Source organism: Malassezia pachydermatis (assembly GCF_001278385.1).
Source record: "Malassezia pachydermatis strain CBS 1879 chromosome Unknown scaffold9, whole genome shotgun sequence".
Taxonomy (NCBI): Eukaryota; Fungi; Basidiomycota; class Malasseziomycetes; order Malasseziales; family Malasseziaceae; genus Malassezia; species Malassezia pachydermatis.
Genome location: NW_017253146.1, coordinates 228,813 through 248,596, shown reverse-complemented (window position 1 = coordinate 248,596; position 19,784 = coordinate 228,813). Strand labels below are relative to the sequence as shown.

Here is a 19,784-nt window from a genome sequence, read left to right as displayed (position 1 = left end):
ATGTAAGTGCGCCTTCATTCGAGCTTGCCGTACATAGATTTGAGGCAAGTGAGGAGACCTTGCCTGAGGCTCTGGTTCTTACACTCGTCGGCCATGCTACAACGCGACGCACGCCTGACACCGCACGAGTACGTGACAGCGTTGAGGAGCTAACAAGGGCAGTGCTTGCTAGGTATCCTTTTGCACCGATGCTATACGTCGAATCGTATTGATGCTCAAGGCGTCACGATCCTGCGTAGGGCTTATGCACTGTTCTTTGCCTGTATAGATACGCCTGGTGTAAGGTACGTCAAAGATGCACGACTGACGCACAGATCTTCCTTTGTCCCGCTTTTGGTGCACCTCACAGAACATCGTCATGTTACAGCGCACCGTATTCGTGTCCTGTACGTATGCAATAAAACTGACATAAGACTGCGTACATATCAGCAAGACAAGGACCCATGGCTCTACAGCATGCTCGACGCTTTTGCGACGTATGAGCCAGCCTTGTTATTGCCTGTGGACCAAGTGCAGCGCAAACCGCACCATGTCAAGGTCCAAGTCCCTTTGGCTCTCTGGGCCCAGGCTCTACCTTACTTGCTGCTGCCAGATATGGTCCCTGGCCTTGTTGGCGAACCGAAACGATTGCGTTCGCATGTGCCGCACAGAATCCAGCTGGCTCTGCTGGTAGGTGTTGGCGGGAAAGAACCTTCTCTCGAGGAGGAAGTAGGTGCTCGGCTTGCTACCTCGTTGGGCCGCTTGCTTGCTGCCAATGCCATGTATGCACAGCGCCACGACCCGCATATCCATTGGGACACAAATACCATTCCGCCCTTTGATGCTGCCGCTTTTGGATGGCTGGAGCAATTATACCCCTACTGTGCAAGCTTGCAGACCGTTCCCCTACCACTTCTGCCGTTCATCGCCCATGTGATTCATAGTATGGGCCAGGATGCTGTGCGCTGTATGACATCCACTCTGCCCGTTGCACAGTGGGAACATACATGGCGCCCGACTATGCGTGCACTTGTACGCTTGTATGCATGGATGCCGCCCTTGGTATGGACAGATTTTTTCCCGCGGTTTCTGCAGCCGCTATGCTACCTAGCAGCGTTGGATGATGTCTCAGATTTGTTTTCTTCGCAAGTGTTCTATGCCATTGCACGTATGATACCCCATTGGGCAGCGTACCATGCCCCGGAACTCCAGGAGCTTGTGTTGTGTGCATGGGAGCTTCAGGCGTCGCTCATGCTAGGCGGTGATCCCACACTGCCTGTCTACATGGGCATCCTGGATGTCCATCGCGCTATGGCCCAAGCTCAAATACCTGATGTGACGGGCAAAACGTTCCCTTTCCCCTTCTTTTCGCTCGCAGCGCCTCCGGCTATGGCTGGCTCTGTGGCCACGCTCGATCGACTTTGTGAGCATGTGTGTATGTTGCGTGCGAGTGTCACAAAAGAGCACCATGTGTTGGACGCTCGCCTGGTGGATGATATGGCAACGGCCCTGGTAGACATGCTATGGAGTGGACGGGCCTTTGCTCAATGCTTGCAGCGTGGTGTGGTGATAGATGGCATGGTTGCGTGCGATCGGAGTGCAGTAGCTGTCTGGAAGCAGACCTGCGATGCCTTCCGCATTGTTCCGTTTGTGCTTGTGGCGTCGTTATCGCACGGGCCTTGGCTGGCCCCCCTCTTCGAGCAGTACTGTCATGAAGCATTGCTGCCAGGGTACAATATCCGAGCGCCAATCACGCCTTCTGCACTGCGTGGGGCTCGAGGGGTATGTACTTGGATCTAACTGACATATGCAGGCAGGCTTGCCTATGGACTGGCAATACACCGACGTTCGTCGGCATTTCCTTGCATGGCTAGGGCAGCAAGGAGCGCCGTACATAGAGCGGCTCCTCCAAGCCCTTGTCCCCTCGTTGCAAACGGCGTCTGTTCGTATTCTACAATAAAGTCATGACCTATGCACGCTGCCGCATACGCGCGCTAATCGTGCGCAGCTTAGCATAGACTTTGCCAGGCGGACTGCCCATAATCAAAGCCACAATCGAGTCCTTGGCAATGCGGATGTTTTGATAGGCACCTAGGATATGAATTTTGGTATCCGCCAGCACAATACGTGTGCGGCTAGCATTCTCAATCGCAAAGCGGGTACGACCGTCTTTGCCTGCAATACGACCGATAGCACGGCTCAGATGATCGCCATGGAGTGTCTTCACATCCTTCATCTCAAACGAGTCGACGTACAAGTCATCAAGACGTAGCAGAGCAAGCGCATCGTCCGCATCAAATCCAAGTGTGTACGCCTTCACGAAATCGCTCGCTTTCTGCAGCACACCAAGGTCTTCCGTGTGCTTTGACGATTTGATTTCCACACAGCGAGTACGAGGATTCATGCGCACCATCAAACCCGCTTGTTCAACCAGTGGCGTATAGATCTTGGGCCAGTCACGCTTCAATGGACTCATACGGTGAGGCGGTACAGGAATCTTGCGCAGCTGTGACTTGGCTTTGTTGTCAACCCCACTCTGCGCCGCCGCCAACGCCGAGGCACTGATCGGCTTGAATTGCAGGCTGTCATCCTGGTCAAGTTGCATGCCCTGCGTAGGTGCATTGGTATCGTCCTCAGCCATATCTTGATCGATCACCAATGCATCGTCGTCCTGGTCTGCGCCAGACGCTTCTGCCTGCAGAGACGACATGATTTCATCATCTTCTAACTCGTCATCGGAGTTCTCCTGGCCTAACGGCTTACGTGCAGGAAGCGAGGACGATGGCATGTCCTCGTCTTCTGCCTCTTTAGGAACGGCCTTGCTGGTATGCTTGGCCTTGCGCTTTTCGCCTGATGTAGAGGCCTTAGCGACTTGCTTGCCCATCGTATGTATGAGAGGCTGTCGAAGAGCAACGCAGACAAAAAAAAATTCAGCTGAGTCAGCTTAGACCACAGCCGGAGGGGAGGCCAAACACCAAATCCTCTCTACCACGCGACGGTCGGGCCGTCCATCCATTGGAAAATGCAAAAAAAAAGAGGCTGGCATATTCATCCAAAGCTACGAACAGACCAGCCGATTTTGGCGAGCTCTGCACGGTGCCGTGGCTATATAGTCATCTATACCGCTTCAGGACAAGCATCGTGTATATAGGCCACATAAATAGGAACCGATTCAAACAACTACAAAAGACCTGGTCTCCTACAAGTAGAATCGAGGTGGTTTTGTAGCGATACGCAGAGGAAAAATTACTGGGTGTGAAGACCCGACGACGAGGCCGAGAAGCCGGGCTTGGTAGCATCCGTCACCGAGGTGCTGCGCGACGTGCCGGTAACACCGTGGAAGGCCGGGCGGAGCAGCTTGTGGTACACGAGCTTGGCACCCTGGGTCTGCGGAAGAATGAGCCAGACAATGGCCAGAGTCTTGAAAGTGTAGTAGAAGGGGAACCAGTAGAGCACGAAGCTCACAAAGGTCTCAATGAAGTTGAAGAAGCCAAAGACAACCCAGTAGGTAAGCCACTGGATGTCGTCCTGGGGCTGAGGAGTCTCCAGAGCAACCAGCGAGAAGTACATCGGGACAAAGAAACCAATGAAGTTGGTCAGGAAGCCAGCGGCACTACGCTGTGTTAGTATACACGTATCATTAAAAAAAAGACATACATGTTAAAGAAGATCAGCTGACAAGGTTAGCCCTGTGGATAGTAATTTGTACGTACGAAAGTGAAGATAGCGAGGACGCCGACCACGACGTACGACTTCGGGAAAGGAAGCTGCTTGTCGAGGCGGTTGAGGGCCGGGTACTTCGACAGCTGTTTGGTTAGACAAACGCAAAACATCATGCACATACCTCCTGGTCAAGCTAAAGGGGTGGCAAATCATAGCATAAACAAGCACATAAGCGTGCCGTTCAGCGATGAAGCACGTATCAGTCCACTGTCCCAACGATATGGTGATGAAATACATACCTGCGTCATGAACTTGTCGAACTTCTGCTGAATAACCTGCGCCTGGGAAGCCATGTTGGTGATAGTTGTGGTTAGGGGAAAATGTGTTGTTGGACTATCAAACAGGGTTGGCGGGACAATCGGTTTTTTCGCCCGCTCTCGATCCTATCACAATGATTGGCACCTTCTAGGTTCTTAAACGCGTGAATCTAGAGCTGCCGTGCCGCAGCGACAGTCATGCTTAGTCAGATGTGGAAACTCACCCAGCCATCGAACAGTGGCAAGAGTCGATCGACTCCACCCCACGACGTTCCATAGGAACGAACAAGAAGAATGCTTGCAGCTGCCACAAAGAATGCCATGTTTGGCGTGCTCTCGCGCCCTATGAAGACGGCGTATGTGCCGGCTCGTGCTTTGACGGCGTCGCGCTGGTACTCGGACAAGGCGGAGGACAAGAGCTCAGAGACCACGCCGAAGTCGGACGAGGCTAAGGACGCGTCTGCCGACCAGAAGGGCGAAGAGGGCAAGTCGCTGGAGGAGCAGATTAAGGAAAAGGATGCCCGTATTAAGGCTCTTTCTGTATGTATAACTTGTGCATGTGCTAATGCATGACCAGGACGACATTCTATACACCAAGGCGGAGCTGCAGAACCTGCAGCGCCGTTCTGCGGAGGAGAAGAAGACAGCGGGTGACCATGCGATCACTCGCTTGGCGAAGGATCTCACGAACTCGATTGATGTGCTGGACCTTGCCATAAAGTCTGTGCCTGAGGCTTTTCATAAGAGCAAGGATGGCGCTGCGGACTCGGAGCGTGTCCTGGCCGAGCTCTTTGATGGTGTGAGTCTTACACGCAAGAGTATGCTGGATATGCTGCGCACGCACGGTATTGAGGCGTTCGACCCTGTGGGTGAGAAGTTTAACCCTACTATGCACGATGCGCTGTACCAAGCCCCTGTGCCGGGCAAGGAGCCTGGTTCGGTGCTGGACTGCAGCAAGGTAGGCTACACCATCAAAGGCCGCCTTTTGCGTGCCGCGCAGGTCGGTGTAGTGCAAGAGACGTCGTAAGTCTGACTACGCGTGTGCATCGACTTGGGGCCTTGATGATAGATAGGCAAGGCAGAGTGAATACGATACCATAGCAAGTGATGTTGTTGTCCTGCTACCGTCTATGTAAAAAAAGAGGTGCGCGCCGAACTTTACCGGATCTCAGTGCGGACGTATGGACAGCCACGGGTGCGCGGAGGCGTAGCGTGGCAGGGCGGAGTGCAGGACTGGCAGGTATCACGTGCCGTAAGAAAAGAAAGTTGTGGATTTATACATTGCGAATACGAGGGCCGAGCCAGCGCCGCGCGAGTATGAGGAATAGGTGGCGGGAAGTACGTGCCCAGCCTGAGAAAAAAAAAAGGAAAAAGAGAAAAAGAACGCAGAAACGGCAAACGGCTTCGCTTCTCACCCAAAAGCGTCTACTGAACCCACCCTAGCGGTTGTCGTACCCACACCAGCGGATACGTCGAGCTAGATTCCAGCAAGAAAAACCTAGAAAAAAACTATCGTATTTCACTAACCAACCTAACCATGTCGTCTGAAGTTGCTGCTGCCACTACAAACACTGCGGCCGAGAAGGTCGAGACCTCGGCCCCGGCTGCTGCTCCGGCGGAGTCGAAGCCTGCTGCTGAGAAGGCCGAGGAGAAGACGGAAGAGAAGGAGAAGTCCAAGTCTTCGTCGCAGGCGCAGGCCAACACCTCGCTGTACGTGGGTGAGCTGGACCCGAACGTGAACGAGGCGATTCTGTTCGAGATTTTCAACATGGTGGGTACCGTGAGCAGCATCCGTGTGTGCCGTGATGCTGTTACACGTCGTTCGCTTGGCTACGCGTACGTCAACTTCCTCAACGCCGAGGACAGTGAGCGTGCGTTGGAGCAGCTGAACTACACGCCGATCCGCGGCCGCCCATGCCGTATTATGTGGTCGCAGCGTGACCCTGGTCAGCGCCGTGCGGGTCAGGGCAACATCTTCATCAAGAACCTGGATGAGGCCATTGACAACAAGGCGCTGCACGACACCTTCTCGGCGTTCGGTAAGATTCTTTCGTGCAAGGTCGCTACGAACGAGCACGGTAGCCTTGGCTACGGTTTCGTGCACTACGAGTCGAAGGACGCTGCGGAGGCGGCTATTAAGCACGTCAACGGTATGCTTCTGAACGACAAGAAGGTGTATGTGGGTCACCACATTTCGAAGAAGGACCGTCAGGCGAAGATTGAGGAGGCGCGTGCGCAGTTCACCAACGTGTACGTGAAGAACCTTGACCCGGCTGTGACGCAGGAGGAGTTTGAGAAGCTCTTCACGAAGTACGGCACGATCACGTCCGCGGCTCTGGCCACCGACTCGGATGGTAAGAGCCGTGGTTTCGGTTTCGTGAACTTTGCCGAGCACGAGCAGGCTGCCAAGGCCGTGGAGGAGCTCAACGACACGGAGTTCCATGGCCAGAAGCTGTTCCTGGGCCGTGCCCAGAAGAAGGCTGAGCGTGAGGAGGAGCTGCGTAAGGCGTACGAGGCGGCGAAGAACGAGAAGCTGTCGAAGTACCAGGGTGTGAACCTCTACATCAAGAACCTTCCGGAGGACTTTGATGATGAGCGTCTGCAGGAGGAGTTTGCGCCGTTCGGTACGACGACGAGTGCCAAGGTGATGCGCACGCCGACGGGTGCTTCGCGTGGCTTTGGTTTCGTGTGCTACTCGGCGCCCGAGGAGGCCAACAAGGCTGTGGCGGAGATGAACGGCAAGATGATCGAGAACCGTCCGCTGTACGTCGCGCTGGCGCAGCGCAAGGATGTGCGCCACCAGCAGCTGGCGGCGCAGATGATGCAGCACAACCAGCTGCGTCTGCAGCAGCAGCAGGCGGCGGCCGCGGCGGCCGCGCAGATGTACCCTGGCGCGCCGGGCATGTACTACCCGGGTGCGCCGGGTCAGTTCCCTGGTGGTGTGCGTCCGCAGTATGCGCCTGGTATGATGCAGGGCATGCCGCCGATGGCCGGCAACCCGAACGGCCCGTACCCGCCTGGCCAGTTCCCCGCGGGTGGCATGTTCCCGCAGGGCTACCGCCCGCCGCGTCCGCCGCGTGGCGCTGCGCCGGCTGGTGGCAACGTGAACAATGCTCAGGGTGGTCAGCGTGGCCAGAATGCGCTGGCGCAGCAGGCCGTGCCTGCCCAGCCTGAGCAGCTGACGGCCGCGGCGCTGGCCAATGCCTCGCCGGAGGAGCAGAAGCAGATGCTGGGTGAGGCGATCTACCCGAAGATTGCGGCGTCGCAGCCGCAGCTGGCTGGTAAGCTTACAGGTATGATTCTGGAGCTGCCGGTCGGCGAGCTTCTGCACCTGCTGGAGGATGACGAGGCGCTCACGAGCAAGGTGGACGAAGCCCTTACGGTGCTCCGTGAGTACGAGAGCCGCGAGGGTGGCCAAGCCGAGTCGAACGCTACCACGGACGCCTAAATGGCGAGGAAGAAGGGCGCCGTTCTTCTTCTGACACGTGGGGCGTGACGTGTTTGACCCATGGTATGATCGTATGCAAGGACGCAGCTTCGCTCGCTCGGAAGGAGGAGGAGGAGGACTCCCCTCCTTTGGATAAAAAACGGCGGCGCGCCCGGCTGTGTGTTTGGACGAATGCATGTGGCTGGTGTTGCTGCCTATGGATGGATCGATCCCATGGCGTGTCTGTATTACTAGTAGTAGCCCTATGTATCCGCCCCTTTCAATGTGGATTGGTTTCCCTTACGTGCGTGTCCACTGCAAAAGCGCCGTGGCCGTCTCGCGTACCTGCGCATTGGCATGCGAGCGACTGAGCAGGATCAATTCCCAGCACGGCTCGCCACTCGCGAGGACGCGTGCGCTGTCAGGCTGATCGGTGTACGGATCGAACTGCCCGTCATGGATCGCGTCGCGGTTGTCCAGCAGCGCATCGAAGCGCGAATCCATCGTCGTGGCGCGAGAGAGAATCGCATGAGCACACTGCAGCGCCTTCAAGGCACTGGTCGTCGGCCAATGCATCGCAGCACCTAGCACACGACGTACCATCGCCGCTGTGCGGTCCAGCGAGACTTGCAGGGTATGCCGCGGCGCCTTGATCAGACCCGTTTCAAGCGCATGGAAAAACAGCGCCGCTGTGCTCCATTGCCGCAGACCCGCTACGGTCCCTGGCTTCGCCGTCGTCCCCTCCTCGATGTTTGTCGACATGGCCAGGGGCCACAACAGTCGGTAGAGCGCCACGTAGAACTGCGCCATATCGAGCTCCAGCGCCCCGCCCTGCCCGGCCTGCAGCTCCAGCGCAGCGACAATGCACAGCAGGCCCAGGCGGATCGGATCGCCGTCGTGGTCGTGGTCGTCCGCTAGCGACGCCAGCGCCGAATGAAGGCGCGTACGTAGCACCTCGACCAAGTCGCGGAAAAAGTCGGCGCTCACATGGTGCGCAAACTGCACAATGCCTTCCAGGGCAGACGCATAGAGCGCGATCGGTACTTCGCTTTTGAGCAGCCGGAAGTACAGCGCAAAGACCAACTTGAGCGTCTCGCTCTGGTGCCGTTCGCGCTCTTCGACGTCCAGCGTGGCATCAGCTTCGCGCATCTCCGCCTCAATCTCCCGCAACGCGCGATCCCGCTTCACCTGCTTCTTGCTGCGGTGCATCGCTAGGCCCTTACGCACCTGCTTCGGATCCGCGCGGCGGTTCTCTGCTGCGGTCGGCATACTGCTCTGGCGGCCCATCGGCCCGCTGCGCACACTCCGACGCAGCTCCTCGCGGAGTCGCAGATGGACCAACACATCCAAGACATTCGCATGCACAGCGAGTTTGCGCTCACGGATCATACGGTTGAGCAGCATGACCAACTCAAGCCCAATCTCGCCATCGGCATCAGAGCGGAGCAGCTGGATCAGCGCTTGCGAGCACTGCTCACTCGATGCATTCCACACAGGACGCGACATGATCGCAATCACGCTAGCCAGCAAGTTCTTGCGGTAGTTAAAGTGCGGCGCACGAACCAGCAGCGTACAGAAACACTTGAGCGCTATCGGCGCCAACGGCGAGGCCGACTTGCGTATCTCCGCCTCACAGCATTCCAAAAAGTCGCGGTACATGTTGACAAGCCCCTGCTCCCACTCACGCCGCCGCGCCACGTCCTGACTCACACGCTCTTTCTGCTCCTGCTCACTCAGCGCACGAATGCGGTAGCCTGGAATGATATCCACAAACACAGCCAGCAGCGAAAGGAGCGCCAGCTGGCGGATATAGGCATGCACACGCACACGACGCCCCGTCTCGCCCGGGGGCGGCGAGCACGTAGGCTGCGCAAACACAAGAAGACGCTGAAGCCAGCTCGTGCCCAGCTCCGGATCGCCGACAATGTTGGACGACAAGTGCGCAATTTGCTCTCGAGCACTTTGCAAGGCGGCCGTACGGACCGCCGGCGACTCAGAGAGCGCGCCACTGACCAACGTGTACGGCGCCTGCATACCGAATCGCGCAGAGTGCGCGGCAGACGATGCATGATACGTAGGCGCAGCATGCGTCGCTGCCTCCTCATCACTGTCCGCCGCCTCGTCGCTAAACACAGCGCGACTGCCGCTCGGCTCGGTATCACTGCCCTGCTCTTGAATCCCGGCTTCGGTGCGGATAGGCAGCGGGCGCTGCGCACGCGCTTCGCGGTCGGCTTGCGCACGTCGTTCTCGTCGTGCAGCCTGGTGCAAATACTGCGCTTCCAGGGCCTCGTCGTCCTCGTCGTCCTCGTCGACATCATCGTCGTCCAGGTCGTCGTCGTCGTCCTCCTCCTCCTCCTCCTCCTCCTCCTCCTCTTCACTCTCGCTCGCACCTTCCATATCTGTACTCTCGCCATCGCTGTCGTCCCTCGCTATCGCCTGGCGCTGCGTATCCAACCACTGACGCTGACGCCGCTTTTCGTCACGAATCCGCTCCTTTGCACGGCCTTGCGCACCGGCAGCAGATACATCTGGAAGCTTCGTACGCGAAAGGAACTGCATGGCCTGGACACGGTCGGCGTCGTCGTCACTGACCATCGCCTGCGCATCGCGAGCAAGCGCCTCGGCATCAGAATCCGATTCGTCGTCGTGAGGCGCTGGCGCTGGCGCTCGCACTGGCACTGGTTTCCCGTGATCTACACGCGCACGCTTTGGCGCACGCGACGCACTGGAAGCACGCAAAGAGACCGGTGCTGGCCGTCTAGGACGTGCCATGGTGCCGTAGCAAGCCAGGCCGCACGCCAGGCGTCACGACTTTTTTCTTCGACACGTGATGAGTGGAGGCACATCATCCACCGAGGGCCTAGGCGCGCGCTGGCGGCGGTGTGGCTCTCACCAGCTCCCTTGTGCCCTGAACCCTCCGGTTGACTCGCTGTGGGGAAATGAGTCGCGCTACACCATGGACGGTGAGCCAGCTTCCGGGTGAACCGCATGCTACGTCACGTTCGTTTCAGATCGAGGCAGGGTACCTACCTGCACGTCCGCCTGTCGCGCCGAATCAGCGACCGAAAGATGAGGCGCACTTGTACTTTATGCTGCACCGCGCCATGTATACGCCACGTCGGCGCAAGTTGATTGTGTGGCTGAATGGTGGACCAGGATGCTCAAGCTTTGACGGCGCGTTCCTGGAGGTGGGTGCGTTGCGTGTCAAGCCCTCCGATGCGCTCGTCGAGGCTCAGGCGGGGCAGGCGTGGAACGAATACGCAGATGTCTTGTATGTGGACCAGCCCGTAGGCACGGGCTTTTCGTACGTGGAAAATGCGGCGTATGCCGAGACGTTGGACCAGGTGGCAGAGGAATTTGTGTTCTTCCTTCGTGGGTTTGCACAAGCCTATCCAGAATACACGCAGGGCGTGGATGTGTACTTGGCAGGCGAGAGCTAGTACGTGGCAGGCAGCTAACCAAGCAGTGCGGGGCAGTACATTCCGTACATGGCCGATGCGATGCTGCGGGCGTCGAATTTGTCGCTGCATTTGGAGGGCATTGCGATCGGCAACGGCTTCATCGATCCTGCGTCGCAGTATGGCACCGAAGTCGATACGTTGCTGCAAGCAGGCGTGTGGAAGAAGAATGGGCCAGTACGTTGTTGTTTCACTTACGTCCAGGAACATGAGCACATCAAGCCGATCCTGCGTGCGTGCCAGGACGCCCTGCAGAAGGACAGTGTCCCGCGCGCTGAATACCCCGTGTGTGATGGCATCGTCGGCGACATTATCAAGTCGAGTGTTCGAACGTACGTACACCCAATCTGACAGCAGCTTGAATGGCGTGAGCCGATGCATGAACATGTACGATATGCGGCTCACCGATACGTCGCCCGCCTGCGGCATGAATTGGCCGGCGGAGCTGACGGATTTGTACACGTTCCTTCGGAAGAAGGACGTACGCAGCGCACTGCACATTGATGCGAACCACAAGCCGGAGGCATGGGTCGAATGCAATGCACAAGTCGGCGATGTGATTCATGCGCATGCGGCGAATAGCAATGCAAGCGTCACTTTGTTGCCGAGCCTCCTGAATCGCGGTGTGCCTGTGCTTCTCTTTGCAGGCGATCAAGACTTGATCTGCCCGGCGTTGGGACAGCAGCGCTTGGTCGAGCGTTTGCACTGGCTTGGCAGCGATGGCCCTGGGGATGCGAAGCCCGAAGTATGGTCCATCAACCAGCAGCCTGTCGGTACGTGGCTGCATGCCCGCAACCTGACGCTGGCAACGCTGACCAATGCGTCGCATATGGCGGCATACGATGCGCCGTACGCGGCGCACGACATGATGCTGCGGTTCATGGATGTGCAAGTGGACTGGGTCGACGGGGCGCAAGTCCACATGGAATCGAAGATTGGCTCGACGTCGCGTATTCTCGTAGCCGAGAATAGCACCGCAACCACGTCTACGCCCAGCCCATTGAAGTCGACATCGACACCTTTGCCGACGACGCGGCCAGGGTCGTCGTCGTCCCTGCCACAAGTGGATACATCGGATTGGTCCGGCGATTTGTTTGTGGTGGTCGTTTTGGCCTTGGCCGTATGGCTGTGTTTCTATGTACGTCGACGAGCCCGTCGGCCAGCAGGTGCGCAGTACCATGCCATTGGCGAGCACATTGTGCTACAGCCGACCCATGCATCTCAGCACCGAGCGGCGGCCGCGGGAAGCATGTCGCCGGACATGGAGCGGGGCGCTTTCACGCTGGGTGGCGACGATGACGACGACGATGACAATGATAACTCCCCAACCAAGCGCTTCCGCGATTGATGTAACGATGACAATCATGACCCTACAACATGCTTCTATAGGTATGTATGCATTACACCTCCAGCGACTCGACCGAGTACGTTGGGACGAGCAAGCTCGCCTCATGCAGCTCGAGACGCTTCGAGCGCCCATCCTTTTCGTCCCTCTCACGTGCATGCGCCACGGTATGCAGCGGCGCACGAAGGCGGGAGAGCGTCTGCATGGCTTGCACAGCCTGTGTAAGCCCACGCATGAAATCGCGAAGGAACATATGCGTGCGTGGCGCAGCGGCAATCCATTGCGGGAAATAGGTATCAAGCAAGTCTTCCGCAAACGAGACACACGCCTCGAGACGTGGGGGCTGGACGTCACCGACGCGGTACGTCAGCTCGGTATGGGGCACCGCCCGTGTGCCTTCGGTCGTGCGACGTGCCTTGCCTTCCAGAGGCGCATAAATATGGAGCTCCAGCCACGTTTGCAAAATATCAAGGAGAATCAGCACGTCGTCGTCGTTCTTGATATGCGTACGCAGCGCCATACGCAGCGCTGGCTTGGCCAGGGTCGGTGGCAGCAAGACATGCTGTAGTACACGCGCCACGGCGGGCGCTTGTGGCGCATCGCGCGTCGCGAGGGCTTCCGCCAGCAGGGCCACCGCATGGGCCTCACTTCGGTCGGGCACGTGACGGAGGAGCAAGAAGAGGACCGACCAGTCGCGCGTGCGCTGCGCGCGCGGCACGAGATCCGGCAGGAGGGAGGCGGTGACGACACCGCGCTCAAGGAGGTAGCGTACGGTATCGCGTGCGTAAGGGACAGGCGCAGAGCTAGGCGTACCTGGCTTGGCGAGGGGCGGCAGCGCATAGTCCAGGACGTGCGTCACCAGCGCAGCGTCCAGCGGCACTTTGGGCGCCTTGCGACTCGCCTTGACGTGCTCCACCGAGCGAAGATGCTCGCTTTCCTTGTGCAGCCAAGCCTGGAATTGCTCGTCCAGTGCCGTAGCTCGTGCACCTGGCTCCGTCGGGAGGGCAGAGAGCGCTGCAAGCCAGCTCGAGGTGGTCGGCGAGGTGGTCGACGCGGCTGCGTCCGTAGCCTCGATATCGTCCTTGGCCACGAGCCATGGCTGCGTGCGTGTGGCGGCCTGGAGAGCATGACGAAGAAGGCCACGGGCTGGGACAGTCACAGGCAGGGCGGCCAATGTACCCTTGCCGCCTCTGCTTCCTTCGGACGTATCCATTTGAATCAACACATGATCGTCCAGCACACGCGCCGCATGCACCTGCGTCGCCTCGGTGGTGCTGAGCGCCCATTCCACAGAGGCTAACACAGCGTCCAAGTCTGTGTCCCATACCAACGCCGCCGCACGCACCTTCCCACCGTCAGATTGCAGCGCAATAAGAAGCAAGTGTGTCGTGCTAAGGAAGACGAGGCATGCATGCTGAAGGGCAAGCGAGACGGTATGAGGTGCCTCGATCTGCAAGGTATCCCCGTCCATAGCGAACGTGGTGGTATACAGCAAGCCTGTGCGGGTAAGCGCGGCCAAGATGCCATGGCCATCCAAGGCACAGCTCACGAGGTGGCGTGCATCGATTGAGGGCACGTCGTTCGCTACGGCACGGAAATAAGGCGCCGTTGGGTACACACCCACGACATGCAGGCGCAGCATACGCGCATTTGGGTGGCTCGTAACACCGATCCACGCACCTTGCACAGTGGCACCGTCGTCGTTGCTGGTCGCATGGTGTGCGAAGAGAGAGTGCGCAGCAGGCCCATCGAGAACACGTACATCATGGTAGATCGGATCAGCCGCATAGGTATCGAGCACCGAGCATGGCCGATGCTCGTCCATCGGATCGCTGAGGAGCACCACAGAGCCATCGTTGCGCGCTGCAAGCAGCGCGCCAGAGAGCAAAGGGTACAAATGCACAAGATGGCCTGGCACGTCGAACGTGGATGTCGTCGTCGCGATGCTCGGCACATGCTTGCCGGGCTTGTCTAGTGCTTCCGTGTACGCTGTAAGACGCGTAGTGGGGGAGGCAGCCCGGCCTGCGTCAAGCAGGCCGACGTACGTAGTACGCAGCAACTGGCGGTGGTGGGGGCCAGGCACACTGCGCTCAATAACCAGGGGCGGCGTGCATGCATGCTCGGACGGCTTGAGTGTATACGTATGCACGGGTGTTTGTGTCTGCAAGTCCATGAGGACAATCGCGACGCCCTGCTCGAGCGTCACGACGAGGCCACGTCGGCGACGAAGGCCATGCGTGCCTAGTCGGACGACATCGCCTACAGCGACGTGCGAGCGATGTATATTGTTGCTGTGACTACTGCACACATCGTCCACTTGCTTACTGCGTGGCCGCGTGTACGTCGATACTTGGATCGGCGTCTGGACCAGCGGCGCCGCGGTGCTAGGACTCGAGGCCATCGCTGCAGCGTGTGGAGTGCGAGACGGCCTGCCTGCGAACGAGAAAAAAAAAAGAGCGTCGTCGGCCGAGCTGACAAACGCGCAAGCGTAGCGTGCGTGCGTTATTGCTTGCTTGTCTGTGCGTGAACGAGAACGCCACCTCTGCGACGAAGACGCTTCACCTTGGACTACCATGTGGATGACGTTGACATGTGTGCGTACCGAGGCCATGCCGGCTGTGCGTAGGATGATGCGTGGTACGACGACCGCTGCCCAGGCGCCTACGTTGGTGCGGCCCTTCAGTGCGATGGTAGCGCTGCCACGCCGTCCACGTCAAGCGACGAGGCCATGGGCTCGCTATGCATCGCTAACGCCTTCGCGATCCATGTTCATTCAGACGGAAGCTACGCCGAACGAGGACTCACTTAAGTTTCTGCCAGGCTGCCAGGTTATGGAGAAGGGCACGGCCGAGTTCCTCGATAAGCGTGCGTCAATGGGATCGCCTCTCGCGAAGAATCTCTTTGCGCTGGACGGCGTCACGGGCGTATTTTACGGCCCGGATTTCGTGACCGTGAGCAAAGATTCTGAGACGCCCTGGTCGGCTGTAAAGCCGGAAATCTACAGTACCATGATGGAGTTCTTTACTGCTGGCCACGACTTGTTCCCTGATCCCTCTGTGCAGCAACCAGGCTCTGATACGACGATCCTCGAGACGGACTCGGAAGTCGTTGCGATGATCAAGGAGCTGCTAGATACACGCATCCGCCCTGCGATCCAGGAAGACGGTGGCGACTTGGAGTACTGTGGATTTGGCGAGGATACGGATGGCATTGTGCGTGTCAAGTTGAAGGGCAGCTGCCGTGGCTGCGATAGCTCTACCGTCACACTCAAATCGGGCATTGAGCGCATGCTTATGCACTATGTGCCGGAAGTGCAGGGTGTCGAACAAGTTCTCGACGAAGTCGAGCAGGTCGCAGCTGACGAACTTGCGAAGCTCGAGGAGCGTTTGCGGCAACACCGTGAAGAACGCGCCAAGGGCTTTTCGCCTTAGTCGTAGATACAATAGACATTGTGTACATCCCACTATCTATGGTGCGATTGTGAAACTCATGCGCAGGCCCATCGCAGCCAGCTCTGCGACAAGGTACTTGAGCACATATGGCACAGCAATCACATCGAGATCGCCCGCGCGGCCTAACACATGCGAGCGCGGCACGACATGGCGTGCCGAGCGAGGAGCTGCCGCCTCCTGCACCACCTTGGATTCAGATGCACGACGGCACACGCGACAGTATTCGCCATGCGGGCCCAGCGGCGTCGTAGAAGCGCCACGCTCAATCGTCTGGACCGTACCTAGGCCAGGCACAGAGAGACCTGCCGCCTCGTCGTAGCTCAGCGAGATGAGACTGCCACATGTGCGGCACACGTACGCGGTCGTGTAGTCAGAGCAGTTGAGCAGACGGTCCTGCAGCAGGAACGACGTGCCGTGCGCCAACAGCGCATCGCGCTCCATCTCACCGAATCGGATACCACCCGCCCGCTTACGGCCCTTGACGGGTTGGCGCGTAAGCGCATGCACAGGACCGGTCGTACGCACTTGGAACTTGTCGTTCACCATGTGACGCAGACGCTGGTAGTACACGACACCCAGGTAGATATCCGCGCGCAGCTCCTGGCCGGTAATGCCAGAGTACATTGGCTCGTTGCCCATGTAGTTGTAGCCCGCCGCCTTGAGCTGCTCGCCAAAGTACGATACGGGCGTGTCATCTTCGTTAAATGTCCAGGGCGTAGCATCCTGCGAAATGCCATGCATCGCACCGGCCTTGCCCGCCATGCTCTCGATAAGCATACCGATGGTCATACGACTGGGGAACGCATGTGGGTTGATAATCACATCCGGCTGCATACCGCTCTCACTGAACGGCATGTCTACCGCAGGCCATTTCTGTGAGCACACACCCTTTTGACCGTGACGCGACGAGAACTTGTCACCAATGACCGGCGAACGTGGGATACGGAACATGATCTGCACACGCTGGCACTCTTGATCGCCAGCATCGCTACCGATCACACGAACAGTGTCGACGTACGCGGCCTCGTCACTCTTGTACCGCTTCACGATCGTGCGGCCTGTCGATTCGTTGTAGCACGCGTAAATGGGCTGGCCCTTGGTCACATACGTGCCGATAAACGGCAAGCCGTCCACGTCCAGCTGCTCGCGACGCGCATCGTCCGAGCGGATATCAGGGCCAAAGCCAAAGTGAATAGGTAGCGCACCGCCGCTTCGTCCACCGCCGACCAAGTCGCGGAGATTCACGACCTCTGACTTGTACACAGAGCCATAGCCAAAGCCACGCTCATGCGCCGACTTGTTCAGAATCATCGCATCTTCCATATCGTACCCTGTGTAAGAAATCACAGCGACAATCGCATTGGTACCGTTCGGGAAGTCGTCAATCGCGTACTTGTTGTGCAGCGCTGGACGCACCACTGGCGTCTGCCCACTTTGCAGGCGGTACAACTTGTTGTCCGTACGTCGAGCAATCGCACCGCTGGGCGTACCCATAGTTTGCTTACCCATCTGGCACTGGTACATGTTACGCGGACTTTGGTTAAAGTCAGAGAACGGCGTCAGGTTCGCAATCACACTCAGCACATTGGTCGGTGCGACTTCGACGTGCGTAGACACGCCCTTCTCAATCTCTGGCGCACGGCAGGCAATGTCCAGGTACACCTGCTCGAATGGGCCGACATGATCCTCTCGTCCATTGAACAGGTACCGCACGGGCCGCATCATACGCGAGCGACCAGAGAACAGATACAGACCTGGGTACTGACCACCATGACTCGTGGGCACAAAGCCTACTTCGAGGTCCAGCGGAACGTTGTGCAGTCCCTCTGTCTTCCATACACGCAGCACCGTGGCCATATGCCGTGCAATGGCAGGCGTCGCAGATCCAATCAGCAGACCGTCCAGCTGCACACTCACGTGCGTGCGTGGACTGATCTGGGCGGCGACAATTTCGGTCATACCCAGCGAGGTGAGCAGAGCAGGAATCTGTGACACATCCTCATCACGCGTCGTCAGCTGGCACGTGTGCGAAAAGTGGTTCAGCAGACCACATGGACTACCATCGGGCGTGTGTACAGGGCACAGGAAACCCCAGGCCTCGGGCAGCAGCTTACGCACGGTCGTAGTCTTGAGCTCAGCAAAGAAGGCACCACGATGCACACTTCGGAAGTGCGAGAGGTAACGGTAAAAGTTGAGTTTCTCCGCCACGATGGTGAAACCTCCGACCTGCTGCAAATCAAGACCGGACGGCGACGAGAGATTACCAGTCGCTAGGAACGACGAAAGTCGTGCGCCTACATCGCCATTTACTTTGGCAAGCATGCGCTGGATATATCGGTTGTCGAAAAAGTCACACTCCTTGGCCTGCATGCGCACATCACGCGCAATGGCCGTACGCACGCCAATCAGGTACTCATCCAGGCGCTCCTTGATGATGGCACCGTACAAGAAGCCCGGCATGAGCACTTCTTGGTGTTGTGGGCTATCCGGGTTGTCCGCACAGCATTCGCCAGCCACAAATGCGTACAGCTTGCGGATCATGAACACTAGCAAGCGATACTTGTCGCGCGGCATATCGAGATGCGGCAGTACGAGACGGTTGATCAAATCTTCGCCCACCTGCGCATTGCTCCAGTCTTCCGGTGCACGCATGACCACACGGAATTTGTCACCGAGGTACTCTAGGCACTGCTCACCCGTCCACAACGCATACCGCTTGAATCCACGCAAAAGCAGCTCAACACGGTCTGTCAGGAAAGTGTTGTCTGTGTCTGTCTGTACAATGGATGAAAAGATCTCCTTGTCTGTAGCACTCACAAGGGCTTTAAGAACCATCACGACTGGTACCATGTATTCTTGCTTGCGCCAGCTGAAACGCAGAGTCACACCGCCATTCTCCAAATAGTGTACAGAATTTGTAATGCTCATGAGGTCATGGCGACCCACACATCGAATCGAGCATGCCTTGGATGAGTAGCTCGGGCCACGGCGTGTAAAGGACGGACGCTCCAGCGCCATGACATGGTTCGCTTTCGACAATATGAGGAAACGGATCAGACGCTCGTTACCGTTGATAATAAAGTAGCCGCCCATCTCGTTCGGCTCTTCGTGGTGGGAAATCAGCTCGTCCGACGACATGCCACGCAAGTTGCAACGGTTAGAGCCGACCATAACAGGGACCTGCCCCATATCACGAATCTCGCTCTGCTCAGGTCCATAGTTCACGCTCCATGTTATGCGCGCCGTCAGGCGACCGCGATATGAAACCAGGCGATTGCGGCACTCGTCTGGGTACACACGGCGGTCCAGCGCATTCTTCGCACGGTCGGGTACCATGGGACGGCTCAGAGATACAGAGTCGATGCGAACTAGCAGTGTAAATAGGTGCATGTGTATACGTACTCTCCAGTCGGTTGCCACGCTCGCCATCCGAGGCACCGCGCCCATCAAAGACAACGCGCGGCGCAAGTGTCTGCAGACTGCGCTCCAACAGGCCTGCGCCTTCCACGCCAAGCTTGTCAGCCTGGCCGGGGGCATCTACAGAGGGATTCTCGGCCCACAGCGCGTTGAAGCTTTCGATATGAGGACGAGAGATGTCACGCAATGCTGGTACATCCCAGCCGTGCGTCGAAGGCTTCATAAAACGACGCTGCATTTCCAGCGTATGAAAAGTATGTGGCTCCTTCCATGAATCGCCTTTCGCATGCATAGTAGCCAGAGGCGAGGCCTCTGGTGGCGTGCTTGGGCCAGACGATTCGTCTGACGGCGATGCACTGCGCATGCTCTTTACGAAAGACAAGGTCAAAAAAGTCGTCTGCCGGCCGTGCCGCGTCCCTCGAGCAAGAAAAAAGTCTTCGGCCGATTTTTCCCCTCCACTGACAGGGACTCCCTTACTAGCTACCTCTCTACGCGAGGGGATATGGGACTAGGCGCACACATGGCTGCCTCTAGAGTGTGAAGCGTACATCCATAGCCGATCTATACATGTTCTCGTAGCTATCTTGGAATCATTCTGCTAGTTTTTCATCCGGATGTCCATATGCGAGAGGAGGTATTGTAGGCAGGCAGTGCTAATTCATATTCGTACATAAATTTTATATAAAATTTGGACCAATTTAAAAATCTGGCTGATAGGGACACAAT

The 19,784-nt window shown here is 57.8% G+C and overlaps 10 protein-coding genes across 10 annotated transcripts; 5 read left to right on the top strand and 5 right to left on the bottom strand.

Moving 5' to 3' along the window:
- Window positions 1-93: 93 nt before the first annotated feature.
- On the top strand, window positions 94-1,939 carry Malapachy_1399 (2-amino-3-ketobutyrate ligase; the record flags this gene model as incomplete). Its single annotated transcript, XM_018135903.1, has 5 exons — window positions 94-128; window positions 240-284; window positions 315-386; window positions 414-1,761; window positions 1,793-1,939. The coding sequence occupies 5 exons, from the start codon at window positions 94-96 to the stop codon at window positions 1,937-1,939; spliced, it is 1,647 nt and encodes a 548-aa protein (XP_017990400.1).
- Window positions 1,940-1,948: 9 nt separating this feature from the next.
- Malapachy_1331 (pre-rrna-processing protein pno1) lies at window positions 1,949-2,863 on the bottom strand (the record flags this gene model as incomplete). The annotated part of the gene is made up of 1 exon (XM_018135836.1): window positions 1,949-2,863. The coding sequence occupies one exon, from the start codon at window positions 2,861-2,863 to the stop codon at window positions 1,949-1,951; it is 915 nt and encodes a 304-aa protein (XP_017990351.1).
- A 362-nt stretch (window positions 2,864-3,225) lies between these two features.
- Window positions 3,226-3,995, bottom strand: Malapachy_1349 (membrane biogenesis protein; the record flags this gene model as incomplete). Its single annotated transcript, XM_018135854.1, has 5 exons — window positions 3,226-3,592; window positions 3,637-3,653; window positions 3,693-3,785; window positions 3,824-3,835; window positions 3,942-3,995. 5 exons carry the CDS (start codon window positions 3,993-3,995, stop codon window positions 3,226-3,228), a joined length of 543 nt encoding a protein of 180 aa, XP_017990381.1.
- A 285-nt stretch (window positions 3,996-4,280) lies between these two features.
- On the top strand, window positions 4,281-4,986 carry Malapachy_1366 (mge1-heat shock protein-chaperone; the record flags this gene model as incomplete). Its single annotated transcript, XM_018135871.1, has 2 exons — window positions 4,281-4,499; window positions 4,537-4,986. The coding sequence occupies 2 exons, from the start codon at window positions 4,281-4,283 to the stop codon at window positions 4,984-4,986; spliced, it is 669 nt and encodes a 222-aa protein (XP_017990411.1).
- Window positions 4,987-5,496: 510 nt separating this feature from the next.
- On the top strand, window positions 5,497-7,407 carry Malapachy_1357 (polyadenylate-binding protein; the record flags this gene model as incomplete). The annotated part of the gene is made up of 1 exon (XM_018135862.1): window positions 5,497-7,407. The coding sequence occupies one exon, from the start codon at window positions 5,497-5,499 to the stop codon at window positions 7,405-7,407; it is 1,911 nt and encodes a 636-aa protein (XP_017990376.1).
- Window positions 7,408-7,686: 279 nt separating this feature from the next.
- Window positions 7,687-10,158, bottom strand: Malapachy_1382 (nucleolar complex-associated protein 3; the record flags this gene model as incomplete). The annotated part of the gene is made up of 1 exon (XM_018135886.1): window positions 7,687-10,158. One exon carries the CDS (start codon window positions 10,156-10,158, stop codon window positions 7,687-7,689), a length of 2,472 nt encoding a protein of 823 aa, XP_017990418.1.
- Window positions 10,159-10,325: 167 nt separating this feature from the next.
- Window positions 10,326-12,192, top strand: Malapachy_1369 (alpha beta-hydrolase; the record flags this gene model as incomplete). The annotated part of the gene is made up of 4 exons (XM_018135874.1): window positions 10,326-10,825; window positions 10,853-11,021; window positions 11,049-11,176; window positions 11,199-12,192. The coding sequence occupies 4 exons, from the start codon at window positions 10,326-10,328 to the stop codon at window positions 12,190-12,192; spliced, it is 1,791 nt and encodes a 596-aa protein (XP_017990349.1).
- A 52-nt stretch (window positions 12,193-12,244) lies between these two features.
- Window positions 12,245-14,590, bottom strand: Malapachy_1383 (hypothetical protein; the record flags this gene model as incomplete). The annotated part of the gene is made up of 1 exon (XM_018135887.1): window positions 12,245-14,590. The coding sequence occupies one exon, from the start codon at window positions 14,588-14,590 to the stop codon at window positions 12,245-12,247; it is 2,346 nt and encodes a 781-aa protein (XP_017990417.1).
- Window positions 14,591-14,762: 172 nt separating this feature from the next.
- On the top strand, window positions 14,763-15,620 carry Malapachy_1358 (hira-interacting protein 5; the record flags this gene model as incomplete). Its single annotated transcript, XM_018135863.1, has 1 exon — window positions 14,763-15,620. The coding sequence occupies one exon, from the start codon at window positions 14,763-14,765 to the stop codon at window positions 15,618-15,620; it is 858 nt and encodes a 285-aa protein (XP_017990369.1).
- A 36-nt stretch (window positions 15,621-15,656) lies between these two features.
- Malapachy_1330 (beta and beta-prime subunits of dna dependent rna-polymerase) lies at window positions 15,657-19,422 on the bottom strand (the record flags this gene model as incomplete). Its single annotated transcript, XM_018135835.1, has 2 exons — window positions 15,657-19,009; window positions 19,044-19,422. 2 exons carry the CDS (start codon window positions 19,420-19,422, stop codon window positions 15,657-15,659), a joined length of 3,732 nt encoding a protein of 1,243 aa, XP_017990350.1.
- Window positions 19,423-19,784: the final 362 nt, after the last annotated feature.